At 48.6% G+C, this 24,452-nt stretch overlaps 1 protein-coding gene across 2 annotated transcripts in view; it reads left to right on the top strand.

Annotated features, from left to right (window-relative positions):
- Positions 1-24,452, top strand: part of AXIN1 (axin 1) — a 69,681-nt gene that overhangs the window by 40,627 nt on the left and 4,602 nt on the right. For both annotated transcript variants that reach the window (XM_052680361.1, XM_052680362.1), the window contains exons 4-8: positions 4,623-4,719; positions 12,001-12,138; positions 17,106-17,659; positions 19,672-19,848; positions 21,048-21,293. In XM_052680361.1, coding sequence (XP_052536321.1) covers positions 4,623-4,719; positions 12,001-12,138; positions 17,106-17,659; positions 19,672-19,848; positions 21,048-21,293 — 1,212 coding nt within the window. The remainder of the gene's footprint in view (positions 1-4,622; positions 4,720-12,000; positions 12,139-17,105; positions 17,660-19,671; positions 19,849-21,047; positions 21,294-24,452) is intronic.

Genomic DNA, 24,452 nt, shown 5'->3' with positions numbered 1-24,452 from the left:
CATGCCAAACAAGAGAACCTATTCTCTGAAAGCCTGAAAGACCGGGTGGATAAGGTGACTTCTCTATCTGCTGCAGTGGTTCTAAGCAAGCCAAAAGTGTGCTTGCTGCTAGCTCTCTGGAGACAGGGAGTTGTTAGAAGCCATTTTGGGGTATTTTCTCCTCAATGGCACCAGCACCTCACACCTTATCCATGTCGTGTTGCAAAATGGAGGATGCAGACCTTGGCTGAAGTAGCACAGGAGGCAAAGAGCGCCACTGGGACAGAAAACTGTAGAGGACCACTAATTTGAAGAGTCGGTGCAGCTGTCTTGTCACATACCTCTGTGATTCTTCTTAGTCATTAATTTATTTGGAGGACTACTCTGAAGCTAGCAGGGGTCGTGGAACTTTGTTATCAGAAGAGACAGATGTGAGAGCTCTTCAAAACTAATTAGCTTTTAGCACTTCCTTTTCCACTGGTCCACTGGGATCATGGGGTTGCACTAATAGTTATACCTGCTATAGGTTGTGATCATTTATGCCCAAGCTTTTCACCCTCCTAATTTTTCTTTCAGTAGCCATAATTTCTTTCTCTCACAGGCAGAATAATTTCTGCTTAACCATCCCGTGCCTCTTTATTCTTTGTTCCTTCTTCCTTAAGGCATTTTATCCCTTCTGCGCCCACCATAGGCTGCTTCTAGGACTTTAATTATCACAAATACGTATCCTGCCTTCTGCTAATAACTAGCCCAATCACACAGTGGTTCCTTTTAAGTAAGTCTCAAAAATCATAAGGGTGTATCTATGATCCTTTTGTGCATTTCAAACTGAATGCATGCAGATTTATCCTCAAATTAGGGTTCTGGACATATGGCCTTGATTTTTGATTTACAAAGACTGTCTGCATTGAATACTTTCCCTTCATTACCAAATTTTGTAACAGTTTCACATAATATTGCTGAACCTGTCTGCCTTCTGAGTTTCAAAGGAATTTTTGCAGAATTGCTCAAGGCAGCAGAAATGAAGAACAACCAGATTCAAGTTAGAGAGGGGACTCCTGCTGCTTGACAAGACTTGCATGTCGTGGTGCTTTGAATTTAGGTCTCCTCTAAGGAAAACGGCAATAAAAGCTTCATTTGATGATGAGCAAGCTTCTTCTCTATGTATGCTGTTTACATATAGCAGTCAAGCTCAATAATGAAGAAATCTAGCTTGTGCTCAGAGGCGGTGTGTGGATGGTGTGTGATCCCAAGTGGGAGCCTCTGTGACCCGACATCAGAAGAGAACATGTCTGGTCAATGACGATGCAGACCTGGGATCATTGAGGGGCACCCTGGTGTGCTGACAGTAGATTGGGGCAGCACAGAGAGCATGGCCTGCAGCCTGGGTGTGATCTTCCACTGCTCGCCGGGTCAGGGCAGAGGAGAAGGCTAATGCGTGCCATGCACTGTGCGTTCCTTTGCTTTGGTGTGTTGTGGTTGCCAGCAGCTCCCTTCCAAGCTTTGATATCCTACTGATCGTGGCAAAATGGGTTTTGGAAGTGTGATTTCCCCGTAGGCTGCATGGGCTGCTGTGGAAAACTGCTAGCAAAAACCTGAGTGATGCTCTCTGGACTTCTGAGCTGGGGCAGAGGCAAGGACAGGACCCTTTCCAAAGGGGGGAATGCATCCTCTGGATGGGAGGGGCTGTCACAGCAGGTAGCAAGGGACATTAAGGCACCTCCAGGTGTGAACTCAACTGGCAGAAGCTGAAGTGCATTAAATTGCCACATGGTGTTCCAGTTCAGACACAGAAGAGCCTCAGGTCAGTGCGGCTCTTTATTTCTGCAAGAGCTTAGGGCAGTAAGTAAGAGGTAAGGTCTCCTACTTCAGGCCAGTGTTGAAGTCCAGCTAATTAACAGCACGCCCTCCTTTGGGTGTCACCTTGCTGGGATCCAGGCTTCACCTGCCAGGCACCGCAGCAGCCCTTGCTCCTGGCTTCTGCCCACTCTGCCCCAGATAAGCATGGCAGTGTCCTGGAACGTTATGGGATGGCGGTTACTCTTTCAGAACCTTGCAGATGAAGTGATGTTCCTTCAATGACTGCTCTTTGGCTAGAGTGCCTGGTGGTTTTCCCGTTGTGCTTTTTGATGTGAGAAAGGTCCCTCGGTGACAGTGGTGCTTTAATAACAGGAATTGGTAGCAAACATCAGCTTCTCTGCAGGTTTGCATTCTGTCTTTCCTGCAGTCAGTGATCCAGGATGACCTTGAGTTCTGCTATATTAACAGCTTTTTAATGTAAGAGACCCAAAACGAGGATTTCCAACTTGATAGGGCAGTGGTTGGACTTGGAGAGCAGTAAAGAAAGCGCTGGTGAATGATGTCCCACTGCACAGCACCAGCAAATCCTCTGTCCATCCTGCTCCCGCATGTTGGTTCAGAGAGGAGAGGCAGCCACTGCATTTCCAGGATAGCAAACAAATTGATGGTCACTACTTGAGTTATAGAAACACTCTTATTCCCCCCACTGCATGGTAGCACAGAGCTTTCTGCTGCTGCCGAAAATCACATGATGAAACAAGTGAAAACAGCTTGGGAAAGTTTTCTTTTAAAAGTAGACGTGCTCTAAAAAAGTTGTGATTTTTATATATATAAGTATATATATATTATTTCTCTATCTATTGAAAATATCTCAAAGTAAGCTACCTGACAAAAGGAAAACAAAAGTACGGTATTGCTTTTCCTTGCTTTCCCCCCATCTATTGAATAAGGTTTTGTTGGGATAAAATTAAAGTGCTTATCTTTGAATTTGCTTCCTCTGGTTGAGTTGGCACAGTACATTGAACGAAGGAATGTTCCAAGTTCAGAGGTGGCATTGGGGAATCTAGTTAAAATGACATCAAAGGCAGCACAGCAGGGCTGAACATGTGTTTGAAGCCGGATAGATTAGAGGCCATTATCAGCCTTTCGCTACTGTGCTCTGAACAAAAGTCGCTCTTTCCGCTGGGACTGCTGCTGGGGAGAGTTAAAAAAAAGAAAGAGAGAGAAAAAGGCAAAAAAAAAAAAGGAAAGAAAGAAAAATTGCACCTTCTGCTACAATGCTGCCCTTCCCTGAGGGTCCGTGCGGCTGCACTGGGCGAGCTGTGTCCGTGCCCTGGGTTGTGTGGCTGAAATGTTGTTTATTGATTCTGACCAGCAGAGGCTCATGTCATGGCACAGCAAAGGCTCAGCTGGTGTAACTCCACGCTCCTTTTGTTCCCATCCGTTCTGCAAAAACTGTGCCTGGGTGCAGTGGAGCTGCTTAACCATCGCCACTCTCAGTTATTCCTCAAATGGAGGTTCATCATTAAAGAAAATGAAGCTTTCTAATGAAAGCTATCACCATCGCCCGTTGTTATAGCAACGCTCCAGAAAATTGCTCTTCTCCGTGCCGTGTCATTGACGGGGCGCAGCGGAGGTGATGCTCCGAGATGTGCTCTTCCTCCTCCTGCATTACCTGAGACCAGCAGCCAGGGCTGCAATTAGCCCAGCTCATTTTCTCTTTGGTCATTTGTCTTCCTGCTCAAAAGCACTTGTCGTTAATCATAGGTTTTATTTTGTTTTAACGTGTTTAATTTTGAATGCTCTGTGGCATTGCAGTCGTTGAATAAGCAAAAGCTGCAAATTAAACGAGGAGCATTCCAAATTGCCAAGCTCTAGGGTAGCATTTGGTCTTGCACTAGCTGATTTTTCCCAGCATAACCCCGCTTCATTAGGTTGTGAGCCATTTCCTTATCTCATAACTGAGCTCCACTTCAGATGCATTCCTCTCATCCCATGAAGGTTTCAATGGTGAAAACAAAAAATGCCCTTCTTTTTTTTTCCCTGAAGCCGTGCTTGGTCAGTGCTGCTTTGCCACCAGTACTGCTTCACCCAACACCGGCAGCTGGGAGCCCTCTCAGCACACACTGCTGGAAGCCAGCCCAGCTGCTGGCCTTCATGGAGCAGGGCTCGCTGCTACAAAGGTCAGTTTCCCCACGGAGCCCACAGCCGCTCCTCCAGCAAGGGCATGGAGCTGAGCAGGGCCTGCGTGCTGCTGTCCAGGGCCCTCCTCCCTTCCTCCAGCCTCCTTTATGACCATGACACATAGGATCGTTAAGGTGGAAAGGTCCAGGTGAAAGGTCCCCAGGTCCAACCCCACCGTGCCCATTGATCACGTGCTCAGTGCCACATCCCCACAGTTCTGGAACACCTCCATGCACGATGACTTCCCCACCTCCCTGGGCAGCAGTGCCACTGCATCACCTCTCTTTCTGAGAAGGAATGATTCCTAATACCTAACCTGAGCTTCACCAGCGCAGCTGGAGGCCACCACCTCTCTCATAGAAAGGAGCCAACTATAAAGGTGCCAGGATGCAGGCCAGGTCCTCCTCCTGCCTGCTGCCCATGGCAGTGCTTGCAGGAGCCCTGCACACATCCGGGAGTCCTGCCTTGCTCTGCTCCTGGCAAGTGCTACCCGAGTTCCCAGCACTATCCCTCAAGCCCTCCTTCACCTGCCCTTCCTCAAGCATAAGAAGTTTCCTACCTGCCATTCTGTGGCAGCAGGGCTTTACTCAATAATGCATGATGAAGACCAGCTCATGAAAGGCACTAAAGCAGGGCATGTTGTTGCTTTGTTCTGGCAGAGATGGGATCCCACCGTACAGACTCCGGAAACAGCATCGCAGAGAGATGCAGGAAAGTGCCAAAGCAAATGGACGCGTGCCACTACCTCACATTCCTGTAAGTAGTTCTGTCTCCTTCTGCAGAGGTAAATATGCAAAATATGTGAGATCTCTAGCTTGCATTGCTCTGCTTGCTCAAGTGTCAGTTTAACCTTCTGTCGCACTGCACTCATTTGGGAATGGAAATTGTGGTGATGAAAAGAGTGTGGGAGGGGAGGGAAGGTTTGGTAGCCTTCTGCCAAACTCAGCCATCCAGGGGTGCCCAAAAAACAAAATTTTTCATAGAGCTCTGTCTGCAGTCAATTGTTTCTCCAGGAGAAGAATGGAAGCACAGGCAGGCTGGGGTGGCTGCTTGCAGGGAGTTGACATGACTCTGGGAGAGCTGGGAATGACAGGGAGGTAGAGGATGCTGCAGGGCATGAAGGCTGATGCAGCTCTCAGCCAAGGTCAGCTGGGGAAAAATGAAGGAATTCCAAGCAATAATTTTGCAATGGGCAGCAAAAGGGAGGCCTGATATGCTCTCGAGGTCTCTGCAAAGCCTGCCTGGCAGTGCAAGGTGGGGAAGCAAGGAAGGTTCAGCTGTAAATAAGATCCCCAGTTATTTCAGGTAAGCAACAGCTTTAGGAAGATGAGAATAACTGTTAGGGCTCTGCAGCACCATCTGCAGCTCTGCTTATTATTTTCTTTCTGTGAGAAGTTACAGGTGACATTTAATATTTAGCAGGGAATAAAGGTGCTTCTTTCCCCTTTGGACAGCTGGACTCCAGCACAAAACAAATTGGAGGGGAAAAAAAGAAAGCCCTCCATCTGCTTTCTCCAGAAGTGCCTTCAAACTTAACACAGCTGTTCTCATCCTGCTTGCTCAAAGCCCGCGCAAGCAGAAAGACACCCTTGTTTTAATCTGATTAGGAAAAGGGGGGAAAAGAAAAAAAAGACAACACCACTCTTTGTTGTTTTTTTCTTTCTCTTTAAAATTAGATTATTTTCCTTATATTTAAGAGGGTCTCCTGTGCTTTGATCAGCGGGCTGACAATAGGAGCCCTGGCTGTGGGCGCTCACCAGCCATCCTTGCTCAGCCACCTCTCCTTTCACTCAGCTGCTCTCGCAGTGTGGCCGCTCTTGAAAAGGCTGGCTGGGTGCCTCTTTCTTTCACTTGATGCCATTTTTACTGTAAGCATTGCTTTGTTAGAGTGGAAGTTTGAAAGCTCGGCCTTTATTTTTGTTGTTGTTGTTGTTGCTGTTACTGAACAGTGGGAACTACTGAGTGAATATTCCCTGACTTCAAAGCTTGTCAGCAGCTTTACCTTTTGGATAAAAATAATAGTGGCTTTCTGTTGATGTGTGCACTGGCAGTGCCTCAATGAACTGCAGGTTATAAGCTCGGAGTATGGAGCATTAAATATGTATAGTGAGCTGTGCTTTAATGAACTTCCATCTGCCAAACATTTCTTTTGTTAAAATGAATAAGTGTCATTCCAGCAGCAGTTCCTTGCAGGCTAATTAGTTTTACTTAGCATTAAATTTTATCGACCTTTTTGGGAACCAGTTAAAAGGGGAGGAGGGGGAAAACAAGGTTTAAATTGGCCACCTGCTGCTTATAAATTTATATATTATCCTACTTATCTGCACGCTCTTCTAGAATTACATATTCCTTCTAAAGTACATACATACGCTTCACAAGGATTTTTCTGTGAAACATTCGGTGTTCCCATTAGATTCTGTGCTGTAATTTTAAGTCCCAGGGAAAAAAGCATCTTGGTGCATATTTATATGGGAGCGGAGGACTGAGAAGTCAAGTCAGTTCTAGTCTTTCTGCAGGGAATAAAAGTTTAGTTCAGACACTCTGGCACCTCCCGCCAGCCAATTACTGACATGGAATTGGCATCGACTTCAGAGAGGCACTGCTCTGCCCTCGCTTATCAATCAGCCAAGAAAGGAGATGGTAATTAGACAATATGTTTTGACAACACCAGTGAAATGTTATGAAGTTGATGTTTTAAAATACCTCTAACAGCAAGTTTATTGAATTAAACGTGGCCAATTAGCAAAGAGCCATGCAAATGTTTCTTCAAATGTTGCTTTCTAAACCCAGCAGTCAGGATATCGTGCAGCCCGTGGCTGAGCAGACTCTGTGGGCTGCCTGGACCTGGGGGTTAGCAAGATTTCAGGCATGAAGCAGTGACTAAATTGTAGTCTTTGGGTGAAGGTCTGTATGGACTCACATCTAACCAGTATAGCGAGAATCCATACTGCAGAATTTGCTTGCAGAATGCATGTCATGTTTTCCTGCTGGTGGTAGAGAACCTCCAGAAAGTCATTTTAGAAGTCAGTCAGAGACCTTACTGTTCCTTTTCAAACGAGTTATGGGGCTATTATGCAAAATTCTGAACGGACTTAATATTGCTTTTAATAGCAGCATACTGTTTAGGTCTAGAAGCTATAAACTGTTGTTCATAGGAGATTGCCTGCAGCCATGCGGCCTCCGAACAGAGAAGACATGTGTTAGTCATGTAGGATTCCTCCCTGATGGAGATCTTAGTGAGTGGATGGCTGTGTTCTTCGTATTCCGTACTTAAAAACACTCAGAGTTTGGAAAAGCTGTGTTTTCTGAAATGACTCTCTGCCCAGGAATGCAGTGGGTGAGGGTTTCTAGCAAGACCTTTGCTTTGTGCCTCTCCCAGGAACCTATTGCACAGTGGGCGCATGTTGCTTTTCTTGTGGTTTTTCCTCCTTGCTCTTGGATTTGAGCAAAGTCTTGGAGCAGCAAGGAAGAAAAAGGCAGGCAAGGTGCCAGAGGAAGAGGGGTAAAAGCCCAGAGAACATGGAGTCTTTCCTGTGCTGCTGTACTGTATTTACCCTGGCTCTGGCATTCATCAGTTCCCTGGTCAGGGTGGTAGATAGCCTTTTCTCCTGGGCAAAGTCAGGAGAATCCAACCTCAAGCATAAAGATTTGGGATTCCTTTTTTTGTTTGTTTTCCTGCACAGGTAAACCAGTTTGCAATGTTCTTGCTCTATACTGTTCATCTGGTGGGAGCTTTCCTGTTCTGCCCCACAATCAAGAAATGCTGCAGCACATTGCAATATTCCCCTGCAAAGAGAGGAAAAGGGAAGAGCACCCAAAAGGGTGCTTCATGCCCAGAGGTGATGCTGGAGTAGATGCTGAAATCCAGCTGTTCATAAGCTCTGCCACAAATGTTTCTGGTAGGGACCTTTTGTCCTTTAAGAACACATCACAGTGCAGTACATTGAGCTGGGAAACACAGGGATTCAGAAGCTCCTGCCTTCTTAGAGTTCTCTAGCCAGCCATCTCTGTTTCATCTCCAAAACTGACTTTTGATCAAACACTGGCGACTTGAGCATCACAATGGCATCAAGCCTGTATAACAAAATTCAAGATTTACCATCACTGAATTCTATGGCCTAGTCAGATCTCTCCCCTGATTAAAGACCTCTCCCCAGTGATGACACTGGAAAAATTATTTCATCTCAGTGCAATTGAATTTTATTCTTCCCAAGGAGAAACCTGCAAGCCCCAGTGAGATTCTTCCCTTTCAGCTTTTTCATATGTAGATTACAGTAAAGCCAGTGCCCCTGTGATGAGGCTGAAGAGGTGGCAAAAACTCAGCAGGGAGGAAAGAGTGAGGGAGGGCAGAGTAATGACAAAAGCACACAACATCAGAGGTCCTGGCTTCTAACTTTGTAGAGGAATGTGTGGTTCCTTGCCTGAGATTCTGTTCAACTGCACTCTATGAGGTATAACTAGACAGAACTGGTGTGGGTGTGCATTTCAGATGCCTTTGTGTTCAGATGCACAACGTGGTCCTCAAACCACAGTTTGAGAGTGGGAGATCCATCAGAAGCCAAGACCTGCCTCAACCTCACGGAGCAGAATCTGTGTAGCTCCTACTCCATCAGCTCCAAGAAAAGATGGAGGCAATGTGACAGCAGGTGCTCATTGGGGCTACTGGAGAGCTTCTGTACCTCCTGTGTTCTGCTGATTCTTCCCAAAGATACCGGAGCTGCAGACAGTTGGTGTGTCAAGGATAAAGGACAGTGTTCTGATGATAGGTGCCCCAAGAAATCCTCCCTGACAGCTGTCACTAGGAAAGATTCCTTCATCCAGAACAATTCAAGCTATTTCTTTCTTGCCAGCCCATCTGGCATTCAGCCTCCCAGCCATTGTTCTCTGTAACCTCCCCAGCTCAGCGTGGTTTGGTTCGGGACAGACCTCATCTGAACTAGTGGCATTAAATAAAAATAGATAGACAATTAAATAAAGCATTAGATAAAACAAAGTCATTTAAAAAGAACTGCTTCCTTTCTGGATTGTTGACCCAAAATGGCCAGAGATCTTATTCTGGTCCAGACTGGAGGGCTGTATCCTCCAAAAACAGCGGGTATTGGAGCAGCCAGCTCTTGGAGAATGCTGCACCCTTTACTTGGAACAAAGGCATTTGGAGTCCTTCTGATTTTAGAACAATAAAGAGCTTATTTATGGCTCCCTGGGCAGGGCTCTGTGTGCTTACGGGAAGACAGAGGCAGGTTCAAAGTCCTGAGGCTCCAGTGGGTCCTCCTGCAGGCACAGGCTCAGCCTGGCTGGATTTTCATGGAGTGGAGCGTGTCTCCTTTCCCAAGTCAGGCCTGCTGCTTGATAAAAGTTTCAGATCCTTTGTTGTGGTAAGGCTTTTGAAGCAGATCAATGCAGTGTATGCCTGCTGTCCAAGGAGACAGAGTCCTCAGCTGTGATCCGTGTTGTTTCAGCACAGGGAATTTGCATTTATTTTTTCCCAATACTGTTAGTTTTGGGGGATGTCTGATCAGCTCATCGTTTGAGTTAGGAACAAAAGCAGAGCCATGGGAATATTCAGAGCATCATCCTGCTTGCTGGCTTTCTGCAGGTCACCATGATGGGTGCCTACTAGAACAACATTGGCACACGGCGTGCACTTCATAGTGAAGTGAGGTTTATTTCAGGTGAATTAAACTTGGGTGGAGAGGGGCAAGGACAGCTCCCTGGTGGGGACGGCATCCTTCACATCACCTAAGCTGATGTGGGACCTCCATGAGCTGTTGTGCTGAGTGAAAGCCTGCAGGACAAGGTAGTGTGTTTTGCAGATACAGCAGTTTATCAAAGAGAAAGGAAAAAAAGTTCACTGTAAAGGTTCTTAGACACAATTATTTTCGTTCAGTCCCTTCCAGGCTTTGAGAGAATGTGGATAAATGTGCTGAAGCATGACATAAAATACCAAAGTGGTCCTTTCTCAAGCTCCCTGGATAAACTAGTGACCTTGAATGTCTTCAGATACTCATTATAATGAGTTGGAGCTGTGCTCCTTAAGCATTGCTGGGCCTGGACCTTATTTCACTAGGACTCAAACACACAGGTTAGCAGAATTCAACCTATGCACCCAGTGCTGCAGCAGTCTGTGCTCAGGAGAGATTTTATTTTGGGGTATTGCATTGCATCAAAGGCTATGAAAATCAAGGGAGATTCTTTCCTGGTTCTGCTTTTCTGTGGAAGCTGCTGCTTCTGACGTGCTTCTAACAGAGCAGGGCTTGCTGCTGCCATCCTACAGACAGCCACAGTGAGAGCTGCTGTGTCTGAGGTGGCAGGAGAGAATGAACAGTCACTGTGACTTGTCAGGTGAGAGAAAGGTTTCCCTCACGGGGAGCTGCAGGTGACGCCATCTGAGATAGGTGGGCTGCATGGTTTGGGGCTCACCAATGGAAGCAGGCTCCCTTAGCCAGTGCTTCCTCAGGTACTGAGGAATGGGGAAGCATCACTTGGGTCCTGACAGCTCCCCACTGAATAACAGGGAAGGGACTCTCCCTGTCAGGTCCTGTGATCAGCACTGTGATTATGTGTGATTCAGGCACATTTCTGTACTACACAAGGTCCAGATGCTGGAACTTGAGCTTTCTGTCCCTCCAGAGGGAAGCCGTGCGTTGCCCTTGCACTTGTTGATAGCAGTAAGCGTGGAAACAGATCTGGTGGCGGGGTTGACTGAGTTTTGATCACGGTGAACAAAAAAATTAGTGCTTTAAATTGCAACTTGGAACCTGAGTGTCACAGAAAACACCCCCAGCTTCACAGTGCAGTAAGCGGGATCCTCGTTGCCCTTACTTTTCTTCCCCTTGCTTTCCATTCAGCAGTTGGCAGAGAGGAAAACAAGGATTTGCATGCTTTGTTAGTTCTGAGGCAAAGCGGTATTTTAGCCTCCTGCCCTGGTCCTCATGCTGGCTCAGGGCAAATTTGGGTGGTCTCTAATCCTCTTTTGAGGACTCCAAGTTTGATATCTGTTTCTGGTGCTGCATTTTTAGGTGTGAGTTTTCTTGTATATCCATATTTCGTTTTATCTCTGATCCTGCCAGTCGTGTATTGCTCAGATGTTGGTGCTGAAGTATTCAATTGCAAGTTTTTATAATGTTGAATTTTCCATCTATTTTTCCTCCACATTATTGTTTTTTCTCTGCTGTCATTTCCTCTACTAGCAGAGTGGCAAAATAATGCATAAGGGATGAAAATGAGGAGAAAAATGCAATGGCTGTCAGCTTGATACTTTGCTACGCAGGCTCCTTATGCCAGAGCTCAGGAATTTAGGCACAGGGTAACATAAGGAACTGAGAGTGCCCTTGAAGTTTATTCATTAGTTCACACAGGGCAGACAGAAAAGTGGTATCTCTGTGCTTGTGAGGTTGTTGATAAAGCAAGCAGTCATTGCCCAGCTCTGAAGAGATGAGACGCAATCATGCGTTCTTCTGGGTTCTGGTAAGAGAGGATGCTTTACAGAACAGTGGCCTTCTGTGGCTGGTAGGTATTAGCTGTGCCTGGAAGGTGAAGAAAAGTAGGATTTCTTGAAAGCAGCTGGATTTAAGTCTTTAAGATTTAAGTCTTATGCTGGTCCACCTGCAGTAAGCTAAGTGTAGACGCTGGAGTTCTCCTTTCTGTCCAAATGAAAACATCACTACAGTAATGATTTTTTTACAGGTTTGTCTGTTTGTCCTTTTCCCATCATTTGAGATCAGGATATTCATGTTGACCTTTTTTAATGTTGAGGGTTATCACGTGCATATGTCCCTAAATGGAATCTGATGCCATAAGAGCTTGCTGCTTTTGGCTCTAGGATACCTTTTCCTATGTGAGGGGGTATATGGAGCTGGTACCAGACAGGGAGCTCATGGGCTTCCATCTGGTCTGTCCCAAGCCTCACCCCTGTGTCTGCCAGCTTGTGTTCCGTGGGCCCAGTGGGACAATTGACATTTCCAGTTATTTGTGCCTCCACAATAAATGTGTGATTTTCTTGCACCTTTTGCTCACCCTGGTGTGTCTTCCCTGCAGCGTACATATCGAATGCCAAAGGATATCCATGTTGAACCAGAAAAGTTTGCTGCAGAACTGATCAATCGTTTGGAAGAAGTACAGAAGGAACGTGAAGCAGAGGAGAAATTGGAGGAGCGCCTTAAGCGTGTGCGAGCGGTCAGTAATCTCCTTGCCTCTTGTGCCAACCCGGGGACGTTTGCTTACTGCACAGCACAGGAATTTTTCAGCTGCCATGAAAGCAACCTGGGTGACCACATTTGTCACTGCGTGGGGTCCTGCAGGCTCCCCGTCACCACAGGAGCTTCATGGAGCTGTGTGCCATGTGCAGGGCTCTGAGATGCTCCCTGCCGTCAGACACCAGGCACAGCACTGCCCACTTCTGTCACGTTAGGGACTGTGGTGCTCTCCACTGTCTTTGGCACCCTCACTGTCCTGTCCGTCACAGCCTTTGTAAACCATCCCTTTCATGTGAGGATGACACTACATAACAAGGATTCACCTAGAGCGTTGGGGTTTTGTGTTATTTCCCCTTCTTTGGGCAAACAGGTGGCAGATTTTGTCACACTTGCAGTTGTTTATGTGTGCCTTTAGTCTGCTTCTACCAACTGTGAAAGCCTTCTGTCCATCAGTTCCTAGTAAGCACATCCCTACATCAGGTGTGGCATCCAAAGATCCTCTCTTGGGCAGAGAAATGCAGGGACTCCACGAGGGTGGCTGGGGAAGCCCAGCCGTAGCACTGTGTGCTGGAAGCCCTGGTACAGATGGACCCTTCAAAACCTGAGTATTTGGCAGATGAACCAAAAGCTTTTAGTTCCTCAACAAACTCCACAAGGAGTTATTGGTGGTCCAATTGTGAGACACCCTGTTCAGCAGTATTGACACCTTATCTTTTCTTCTGATGTACTGCATCTCACAGGTAAGTGCTTATCTTGTGCCGGAGACACAGGAGGCTTTTCAGAGGACATCGTAGTGTTCCTGAGCATCACAAATGTCATATGACTGCAGCCCTATGGGAAGAAGTTACGGGTCTCCACAGTTAATAGCTGCTGTAGCCCTGAGGCGAAGGCTGTGTGCTGTGCAACCTGCAGCTCTCCCTCGAAGCAGAGGTGTTCCTGTCTATCTCAGCTGGCTCTGTGCTTTTAGAGAAGCTGAGTGTCTGTGGCTCCAGGGTGGACCCTTCAAGCTCATTATTTTTAAATATTGGTCAATATTTTTGAAGTTAATCTAGTATCTCTCTGAATAGAAAAGGCACTATAGGGCTGTAGTCTTGATTTAAATCACATATGTATTTCCGTTGTATGAAGCGAGGATGCAGAGTAACCTCTGAGCAGCATTTCAGTGCCAGGCATTGTCCATCAAACTCACAGCACTGCTGTGTTCAGCATCCAGCCAGAAAAAGGCCAGCAAGGTGCTGTTTTGTCATTAGATTCCTGCTCTTCAGGAATTAGTCTGTTTTCTTCTCCATACCTACTGCTTTCTGACAAAGCCAATGCAACCAGCAGCATTTCCATTCATAGTCCTCCTCCTCCTGCTCCCATGGCTGTACAGCTGCCCCCAGCAGTGCCCAGCTCCATTAGCCCTACCACCCTGAAGAAGCTGCCAGTAGCAATACCATAAAATCAGCAAATAACTGTGCCAGAGAATAAATTTAAGTCTGTCTAAACATATTTTTGTGTAACTTAATCTATTTTGAAGCCCCAGCCTCCCGCTATTGCTATGTATTAAACCTCTTTGCTGTCTACAGAGTATATTTCATTGACTGGCTGGCATTTAGCATTAGCTATTCAGGAAAAGCTCAGAGTAAGCAACTGTAGCTTTTTTAGGTCAGTACTTGAGGTGCAAGAGCTGCTGGAATCAGCAAGAGGAGAGCTTGGGTCCTCGTAGATCACAGGGTTGTTTTTTGTGTGTCCTGAACACCAAGACTACAGGGTGACCTCTTACTGGTTCTGTATGGCTCATTGCACAGTAGCACAGGGAAAACCATACAACATTACTCACACTGGGCAGTTATCAGCTTAGCAGAGAAGCTGGAAATATTGTGCAAAAGCTTCAAAAAAGGGATTTTTCCCCCCATACTGGTCTGCCTGCAGGTTCCCTTTCAAAGCACAGTAACATCTGAAAGAGATACCTGGTAGAGAAGCAGATGACTTCTGCTGAATAAAAGAAAAACAAACCTAAAAGCTCTGAATTCATTAATTATGTTGAGCAGCATAGGAGGTGATGGGAGGATGTGCATGCTGCCTTGTTAATCTCTCAGCTGAATGGTAGCTGCAGGACTGCCTCCAAACCCAGTGAGTTTCAAATGAGCCAGGTGCAGGAGGAGCAAAACTGTTGTTGAGATGCTCAGTATTTGAGTGTAAAACGTCTGAATAGAGAGGAAAATGGTTTGCTTGAAGATGTAAATGCACTTCTGTGCTAGGTGAGCTGTAGTGGTGGGACTGGGAGGAGGTATGGGGTTAAAGCAAGATAGCGTTTATCCGTAGCGCAGCAGTGCCTGTTCAGCCTCTCGGTTCAAAGGGAAGGGCGCAGGCTGGGCTGCAGAGTAAAAATAGCTCAGCAGGCAGTCCGTGAAGTCGAAGCATCCATCTGACTGTCGCTGGCTGTGCGAGCTGGCGGAGGATGTGCCTGCCAGTACCGCGTCCCCCAAGCACCACCTAGCGGCTGTGCCACCCGCGGCGTGGGCTGCAGGCGGCTGCGGAGACCTGTAGGCACAGCCCTGGGCGGGCTCGGAGCCCGATCCTCCTGGTTCCTCAGGTTTGTGTGCAGCAGGCCCAGAAGTGCCAGGTGAGGGGCTGACTTGTGTATGTTGTATGAGGCAATTTGCAAGCTCTTGATTTCTGGATTTGCTGGGCAGGTAGGGATCTGTCACGCAGGGCAGCGTGGAAGTGCTATTGTGTTCACCATGCACCAGCCTTTGTGCATGTTGCACAGCACTAGCCAAGATCCTGCATTTCATCTCCAGCTTGAATTGTCTCCAGCTTTGTGCACTGTGTCATTGCTTTCACTGTAAACTCGGCACAGTGGTATCTGCAGCCTCGACTTGTGCCTTCAGCCTCTGCTCTGCTCTAGTAGAGAGGACAGCTTGAGCCAGGCAGCCTACATCCCTGCTTACCTGCCCTTCTCATAACTGTGGGTTCCCTGCTCCATGCAAGGCCGAACCCAATGCTGGGGTGAGGAAGCCAACTTCCCCCAGAGCTTGGTAACGCAGATGAGCTGAGACAGGCCAAAGAGAGTGAGACGGTGCATCCTTCCCCTTCCCTTAGCCCACCCTGGCCTCAGTCCTTAAGCAGAACAACGTAGGTACCAGCCCTAAAAGCCTCCAAAGTGATGAGTGTGTCACTGGGTTATCATAACCTGCTCATAGTCGTTTAACCCAGCGTTATGGGTTTAGGCTGTGCGTATTCTATTTTGTCTTGTACCTGAGCCAGCTGTGCAGAGATGGGGTTTTGCAGACTGCAGTGTTGTCTCTGGAGATGAAAGGTGCTCGTAAAGATTTTAAGAGCAGTGAGAAAGTAGTGTATCTCCTGTGGAAGTGGGAATCATGTCAGCCTGAGCTCCAGATCTGCAGAGTGACCTGCTGTCATCTGAGTCACTGTAACAGGACTGCTGTGCTGTGGGATCAGCCTTGTTCTGAGGTGTTTGCACAACAGCCCGTTCTGATCCCCGCTACGTGCTGAGACAGTTCTGAACAACTTTTGAAGTAGGTTCATATTGCAGCAAGAGAGGGGAATGTAAAGAGAAAACATTTGCAGTTCTCCGCCATGCTCCACACCTGATTCATCCGCTGGGACTCCATTTGTGGCATGGTTTTGCTCTGGGCAGCCTTCCTCAGGCTGCTCCTACTAGCTCTGTGCTCACCATGCTGCTCAGCAGTGGCATGGCCCCCTGGAGGAGCTGCTGGCAGAGGGCACAGCAGGCACCCACATCTTTGGTGCTTTCAAAGGCTGCCATTGTCCTTGGTTGAGTTCTGAACCCCCAGGTGTGACGTGGGGAGGAAGTCTGTTATTTGCTTTCTCGCACTGTGGTTGGCAGCTGAGACTTTGAAGCTGAATAGCAAGTGATGGATGGGGACATCCGACAGGCAGAGCTGGTGGGAGGCAGTGTTTTCCAGCAGATGCACTTGTCTGGCAGGGCAGAGATACCACATGCTGCAAACGATTTCTTTTCTGCTCCAAAGGAAGAAAAGAGAGTGGGATTAAAGCGCTTGCTGGAATCCTACTTATGTAATTTTAAAAAATAAGAATCCTGTTTTCCAATAGAGAAACTTCATAAATATTTGAGTTTATGTTGGAGCATAAAATAGTTTGTCAGCATCAAAACTGTGGCTGTCAGCACGGAGGAGTTTTATTCTTCCTGGCACAGCTGTAAGAGCCACTAACAACAGCATGTCCGAGGCTGCTGTGGGCCACGAGAGCAAGCAGGCAGTTCCAGCCATTTCTTTATCTGCGTGGAGGGTTTTGCTGCAGCGTCAGCATGCCTGGGAGAAAGCAGGGTTTGATTTTGAAAACCGTTCACGCTGCTGTCAACTTCCAGTTGCACACTCCTGCTACAAGCCCACTGATTGCCTTGCTTTGTGAAAGTCACTCGGGCAAGAAAAGCCTGTGATACCTCCTGACTTGCTGCATGTGGTGCAACTTTGTGCTTCATCTGGTGAGCTTTGTGTGTGGTGAGGTGTGATCTGCTGCTGGTTGTTACAGAGCCGTCTTCAAGGAACCTGCGGAGCTGTTTGGTAAGATTCTGCCTGCTCATAAATCCGATCAAGTTGTTGCACATAGCTGCACCTGTGCGTGGCTGTGATGTGTGGGCTGTGTGAGCGGTCGCCTGGCTCACCCTGGATGCTGTGAACCCCGCTGATGGTGTCCCAGCAGGCAGGGATGGAGCTGGTGTGGCAGCTCGGAGACAGGGCAGCTCAGGTGTGTGTTAGGGAGCTTTCTGTAGGAAGGTGGCACAGCCTGGGGCAGGACTCCAAAGAGGGGAGCATCTCTACACTGAAGATTTTCACAAGTTGGCTGGCCAGAGCCAAGGGTGACCCATCCGAGTGTTGGCAACAGTCGTGCTGTGAGCAGGAAGACCCCCAGAGACCTCTTCTGTCACCTTTATAATTGTCCTCTTGTTTCTCGCAGGAAGAAGAAGGCGAGGATGCAGATATCTCTTCTGGTCCTTCAGTCGTTAGCCACAAGATGCCTTCCGCCCAACCCTTTCATCACTTCGCCCCTCGCTACTCTGAGATGGGCTGTGCTGGGATGCAGATGAGAGATGCACATGAAGAAAACCCAGAAAGCATCCTGGACGAACACGTGCAGCGTGTGATGAAGACACCAGGCTGTCAGTCTCCAGGCCCCGGCCGCCACTCTCCCAAGCCACGATCTCCAGAAAGCGGCCACTTAGGAAAGCTGTCAGGGACACTTGGAACAATTCCTCCAGGGCACGGCAAGCACACCACGAAATCAGGAATGAAACTGGATCCAGCTAACTTATACCACCATAAACATGTCTACCACCACATCCATCACCACAGCATGATGAAACCAAAAGAGCAAATTGAGGCCGAGGCCACGCAGAGAGTGCAGAACAGCTTTGCTTGGAATGTAGATTCACATAACTATGCAACAAAGTCAAGAAACTACTCTGAAAACTTGGGCATGGCCCCTGTCCCCATGGACTCTTTAGGCTACAGGTGAGTCAGATCAGCACCTGGGGGAGTCCCAGAGCTGGAGCTTCTGTAGGATGTGTTTCATAAATGGGCTCTTGCACAGCAGTGGCACAGGCAGACTGGGCCATATTTTCTTGTAGAACGTGGCTTAAGGGCCTCCCACTGTGCTTCCTTTCAGAAATGAATATGCTTCTAATAGCACATAAATCTCTGTGGCCTGGTGATGAAATTGTCTAACCAGGATTTTTAATGGCCTTGGTTATAAGGTAGCACTTCTGCTCCTTAAAGCAGCAGAGGTGCTGGGGCTTCCCTGTGCTTTGGGAGATGGTAAGGGTAGGACTGTGTCTTAGGGTCTGGATAACAGAAACCAGGTTCTTAAGCTGTTTATGAGAGAACATAAAGGTCCAACTTTTTGCAAGACTTGTTCTGTTCACCAGAAGCTTTCCTTTTTCTTCCTGACTAAGCAGTGGATGCTCTGGTGCTGCTGTGGCCTGCTGTCCCAAGGGGGCATTCTCCCTTGCCATTCTCTCTTTAGATGCAGCCCAGGATTTAGCTGGCTTTCTGGGCTGCAGAGTGCACTGCTTGTGTTCAGTTTTTCATCCACCACCCAGTTCCTCCAGAGAAGGAGAAGGTGAAACTCATTCTCTACAGCAGCAGGTTTTGCTAGTCCTGTGTTTGAATTATTGCAAAGGTGAGGCTCAGGGCTACCTTGAATAATGAATGCTGATTGTAAGAGTGGAGTAACTGGAGTGGAGAGCTCGTTAGCTCCTTGAGGTGTTATTTGGGGGCAAGTCTTTTCAGTGTACCAGGGGTAGGATGTTTAGTGAAAGCAGGCAGCTAGATCAGTGTGTAGGAACAACTTACTGGGGTGGGAGGAGGGAGGCAAAGCATAAGGGCAGCTGAAGAAAGCTGCTTTCCAGGCAGATGGGAAGAAGGGCCCCCACGTCTGCCCTTTTTCTGTAGTAACAGAACTAAGATATGGCTTGGTTGCTTCCACAAAGCATGCATGTGGCCATGCTGGATCTACCAAAGCCTCATCTAAGTACAGAGCTTCTCTCTAGCATTGTCTGCAGCATATGCTTAAAGGAAATGTCAGAGGGCACGTCAGAGCTGTCCTTTCTCTAGCACAAACTCCCAGTTCCTGACTGTCCCCAGGGTAGGAGCTTCATAAGAGAAGAGTTTGCATGTGAACCTTCTTGTTCTATTTTTCTGTCAATGCTAATGAGCACACAGAAGTATGGTAATGCAGGTGGGTGATCAGGATGCAGGGGTGTCCAGTAAAGCTGCTGGCTGTGGCAGTGACAGGCCAGCTCTGTGCAGCCCCACGAGCATGTCGCTGCCTGGCTGCACCACTGGGCAAATGGGCAGCGCATTGCCAAGGAGGGATAGGATAACTGTAATGATGTGCTGTAGCCATAAACATAGCCAGGGCCTGTCTGTAACTGCCTGCTTTCAGTCTGGCTGCAGTCTGACGTGGCTGCATTGCCCAGGTAGGTGACAGCCTGCAGAAGGCTGCCTGCATTAAAAAAAAGTTTTACCACGATATGAAACCTCAGCTCAAGTGGTGGTGAGAAGCAAGTTGTTGGCATGGCAGAATGGCAGGGTAGGGTTTGGGGTGCTAGTGAACCAGTAAGCAGGCGTGGGGATGGAACAGGAAGAGCTCAGGGTAAGAGCAGTGGTCTGACATGGAGAGGCAGCCAGTGGATTGCAGAGCTTTGTGCTCTGAGCCTACTGACTATGTTGGAGCAGAGAGCTGAGGGTTGAACACAGTCCTTCATGAGGCAGGAGATCTGCTGGGCTTTTTGCTGCATTGCCACAGCTCATCTGCCAGATGCACTCCCTGTTTCTCAGGTGGCTGGACAGAGAGCCTGATATGCCCTGGGCCTCAGCCATGGCACGGTCAATTGAACTGTAGTAGAGCCAAGCAGACCCTGGCAGGGCTGAATCTGTCTGAGATGGACGTGTCCATCCTCTGCCACTGTCTGTGGAGGTTTGGCTTAGGCAAAGCACTAATGTCTCAAGCTTTGTTCTTGCAGTGGAAAAGCAAGTCTGCTCTCAAAAAGAAACATTAAGAAGACCGATTCAGGGAAAAGTGATGGTGCCAACTATGAGATGCCAGGATCTCCTGAAGACGTGGAGAGAAACCAGAAGATCCTTCAGTGGATCATAGAAGGAGAGAAGGAGATCAGCAGGCATAAGAAAACAAACCATGGGTAAGGGCTGGTAGAGTGAGGAGTCTTCATGCTGTCCTATTGCATCCCCTGGCACCAGCATAAGGCTGGTGTAGACCGTATGGTGGTCTGCCTTGTTCCTGGAGGTCTTGGGAAGACAAACATCCACCAGGCACGAGGGTTTAGGTCCTTTGGAGATTGAGGATTGCTTGGGGGCTTTAACCATAAAGTTCATTTTCTTTCCTAAATAATGAACTGTGGTTGTGGGGGAAGGTTGAAGCCTCAGAGGAATCTCACAAATTGCTGCTGTGGGTACAAAATGGATAATGTGGCACACAGTAGGCAGTATTTTTGCTCTAGGCACTTGCTGTACATAAACAGTTGTTAGTCGTGCAAGGTGTTGATAGAAACATAGGACCTGCTGCACTGGAGCCATTGGTCCTGAGTTAGCAGCTTAAGAGGACTCAGGCAAGGAGAACAAGTTGCCCAGTGTTTGGGCTTGTTGAGAGCATCCTCTGGGCTCGCCTTGTCTCTCTAGAGCCAAAGGTGTGTCCAGAATCTCTCTGTAATCAAGCAGATCTTCAGGCACAGATCACAGCCTAGCCAATCTCAGGGAAAAAGATGTGTTTTCATGGTGCCAGCGACAAGAGGGATCTGGTCTCATCCGCATTGCCGCAACTGCGTTTGTGACTACTGGTGAAACCACAGTTGTTTTTTGTCTTGTTTCACAGTAGAGGCTGAGACAGGTTGCTCTGCGGGCAGCTGGGGCCGTGCCAGAGCCTTGGGCAGTGCTGCAGGGGCTGGCAAGGATGAGCACACACTGCTGCAACATCCACTGCCCATCAGGGGCTCACAGCCTGGCAGCGCACATCAGGGCGTCCTGTGACGGATCCTGCTGAGTGAATTTGGTCTGTCATTGAGCTGCCTTTTGCTGGGTTTGTTTCTGTTGTGCATTTCATGGCAGCACTGAAACACGTTGGTGATCTCTGTGTTAAGCTTGGGTTGCTCACCCGACGTCTCAGCAAAACACTGGAGAAGGCAGTGCTGCACTGCCCCAAAGCCTTCTGTGGGGGTGCAGCGGGTTGGGTGCTGCTCCCCTCTCCCTCACAAACCACAGCACAGCCGTGCTGCAAGGAGCCTCCCAGTGCTTGTGTCCAGCTGAGGAAGCAGTCATCCATCTGGATGTGCACGTATGCAGAGTGACTGGGCAGTCAGTGTAAAACCTTTGTATTTGTGTGTAGCTCTTCAGGTGCTAAGAAGCAGCTGTCCCATGACATGGTCCGACCCCTCTCCATTGAGCGGCCTGTTGCAGTGCATCCGTGGGTCAGTGCCCAACTGCGGAACGTTGTCCAGCCTTCACACCCTTTCATCCAAGATCCTACCATGCCACCCAACCCAGCACCCAACCCACTCACCCAGCTGGAGGAAGCTCGCAGGAGGTTGGAGGAGGAAGAAAAGAGAGCTGGAAAACTCCCACTGAAACAAAGGTATGGCCTGTAGGTAGGGTCTGAGCGTGCATGGGAGAGAAGGGGGAGGCTGCTCTGTGGCTGGGGAGCCGTGGGAGGTGCTGTGCTCCAGTTTCCAGTACTAACTGAGTGGAGGCACCTGCAGAGAAGTTAGGAAAGTCTCCCCAGTCTCTCTGACATGGCTTCTGACGGTGGTGCAAATGCCACAAGCTGCCTTAAGGCCTGGGCTTGTGTTTTGTGTCCAGAAGTGTTCTGAATGAGCCTGGGCAGGCGGAGCCTGTTTAGAAATAGCATATGAGGAAAGAGCTCTCTTTGCGGATCTAGTCAGCCTCCGGCTTGCTGTACTCACCTCATCTTCACTGGCACACTCATAGTTCATTCACACACAGTGGTTGCAGGGTTCTTGGTTGGTGCAGTAGCAGAATTCAGCAGAACACAGCAAAATTAAGTGCAGAAGAATATTTGCTCTTTATCTACATCTCATTCAGTCTTCTAGCAAAGGCCACTCATGGCTCATGGCAGCTCAGGGGGAGCACTGCACACTGCTGCAGCAGTATTGTGCTCTGCATGCCTGTAGCCAAGTCACTGCAGCTTCCTGTGACTCAGCTCAATGCCTGTTCTTCTGCTCCTGTATTATCTTTCAGGGAAGATCAGTTGCAAGGCACACAGAGCTCTCAGATGAAAAGCATTTTGAAAGTGCTTGATAATTACTGTTAAGAACTAGAAGCACTTTGACCATTAAAATTCTTTCACAATGGGAATTGTTTGCTTCATTGCCCTATAGCTGTGTTCTGAAAACTAAACTTTGGAGTCTGGCACTCAGAAACACGAGTGTAATTTAAAGAACAAGCTCCTCTAATTGCTGAACTCCAATTATTTTTGCTTGCAATGGTCATGTAGCAGACTTCTGCATATCTATGTCAGAGCATTGATTGGAAGCTAATGATTAGAGGGCTCTCCCACGTCAGGTTGGGCCAGGCCTATTTGATCTAACTTTCAGTTGGTGTGATTGGATGGGATTTATTTGTGGAGTCATTTACAGTCATATTAAATTCATTCAGCTTCCCAAGAAATGTCTAGGTGCAGATGCACACTTGGGAAACACCAGCCTGGGCTTTATACGTGAGTCTTGAATACCCTAATAACAACTTGGAGCTTTTGTAGAAAGCCCGTGGCGTTGCAGTGTGTGCCCTCCAGACCAGCAGGAGAGCAGGCTGAGCCATGCTGGGCTGTTCTGCTTTCCCACTTGTGCTGCCTCCTTACAAGGCCTGTCAGTTTTCCTGAGGATACAGGGGTCCCACTGACCTGCCTGACGTGTGGAAAGCCAGGAAGTGGTGCCTGCTGGTGGGGAGCTGCTAATGAAAAGCAGACCTGAAAAGCAGTAGCACACAAGAATGGATGCAGCCCCTGGGAAGGGAAGGATTTCTTGATGCTGAAATCTCTCCTCTGGATTGTGGCAGGACTGTGTGCTCCAGCTGGGGCATGGCTGAGCTCACAGCTTTTCAGAGAGCTCCTGTCGTGGTTAGCAGGAGAACAAGCCGTTCTCTCCCTGTTACACAGTGTTTGGGGCTGGGGCACTGATCTTTGGGATGGCTGCATGACTTTTGGTGGGAGCCTATGCAAGCTGAGGTGTCCAGTGCTGGATGACACACAGACCTCTTGTGCCTGTTGCATTGGGGGAGAGCCTTATCCCAGTGGTTGCTTGCCTGTGCAGCCAGTTTTTGAGCCATTTTCTGCAGCTCACTGTCGCAGTGCTTATGTTTGCAGCTGGAAGAAGTAATTAGTAGCAGCTCTGCAGAGAAAAGATTTTCACATGCAGCAAAAGAATTTTCTAGACTCTCCAGCAAAAATGTTAGCGTGAGCTTGGTTTGGAATTAGTTTGATTGGGCCAGGCCTGGAAGAGGACCAGAGCCAGATGCTGGGGCTCCTCCTGAGGTAACATCTGCTGGCTGTGTTTCAGGCTTTGCACAGCTCTTCGGCCCCACGGCTGGGATGGAGCAATGCTCTCCTGTGCTGGGCATGGCAGCATCGCAGCCAGGCTGTGTCTGTGCTCTGACACAAGCTGAGTTAGTGCTGATCACAGAACCATAGAATCACAGTGTGGTTGGGTTGGAAGAGACCTTACAGCTCCCCCCACCCCTGCTATGGGCTGCCTGCCCCCAGCTCAGGGCTCCGTGGGCACCTCCAGGGGTGGGCTGAGGTGCAGGAAGGCAGTCAGCGCTGCACTTACTTTGCTGGGTAACATTTCCTGCTTGTGACAAACGTTGTGAAGGGAGCTGAGGCCAGAAGAAGGAACAGAGCTCACTTGTGTGTGTTCGTGCAGAGGGCACACTGCAGACCCGGGGGATGGGTGCAGATGAGGCAGGGCTCAGGCGTGCTGCGGTGGAGCAGCGCTCGGCAGGGGCCCATCTGGGTAAGAAGTGGTCTCAGGAGGTTTCTGGGCGATGATGACAGCAGAGATGGTTGTGTTGTCATGTTCTCAGGAGAGGTGTGCCTGGAAAATTGTGTTGTCGATGATTTCTTATTTATCATCCCTGCTTCGGTTTGCTAGAGATCTGGGGATGCGTGTGTGTTCTGTGGTGCTCTGAAAGGTGATGTTCCTTCCCGCAAGGAGACACAGACCTTTTGGTTCTTGTCCCATCACTGGTGGCCTCTGGGGGTCCTGTCAGAAAGAGCCAGGAGGCTTTTTCTCCCTCGCATGCTTTCAGGAAGCCACAGGGTCCCCACAGCCCCTTTCTGAGCCTGGGGCAGAGGAGCACAGCAGCCGGTCTGAGGTCACCCCAAAGCAGCTTTTCAGGCACAAATTACACAGCGGGAGGAGGAGGAGCCTCCCAGCCATTGGCACGATCTGCTCTGGCTTCTAACAGAGCTGGAGAGCTCAAGGTGTTGGTTCTAACAGTCCTGCCCACCCCCCCAGTGACCAAGGAGCTGCCCCCCAGCAGCCTGAGCACCATGCTGCTGCACAGCGCGTCGTCGTGTCCCCGCCAGCCTCCCTGCCAGCTCCCCTGGGCACCAGCAGCTCTCTCGTAGTCATGACTCGTTTCCAGCAGCATTAAGAGAAGCTTAGGGACTTTGAGGTTTTCCAAACCCCTTCAATTAACTTCTGGCTCACAGGATGCGCAGAATTTGCCTGAATTTATGACCCATTTTTCCTTTAAATGCATGATTATTTTTTTTTCC

Source organism: Tympanuchus pallidicinctus, unplaced genomic scaffold (genome assembly GCF_026119805.1).
Source record: "Tympanuchus pallidicinctus isolate F22 unplaced genomic scaffold, pur_lepc_1.0 scaffold18, whole genome shotgun sequence".
NCBI classification, from domain to species: domain Eukaryota; kingdom Metazoa; phylum Chordata; class Aves; order Galliformes; family Phasianidae; genus Tympanuchus; species Tympanuchus pallidicinctus.
Note: the sequence above shows the minus strand (reverse complement) of the source record. Positions and strands in the feature narration are given on the sequence as shown.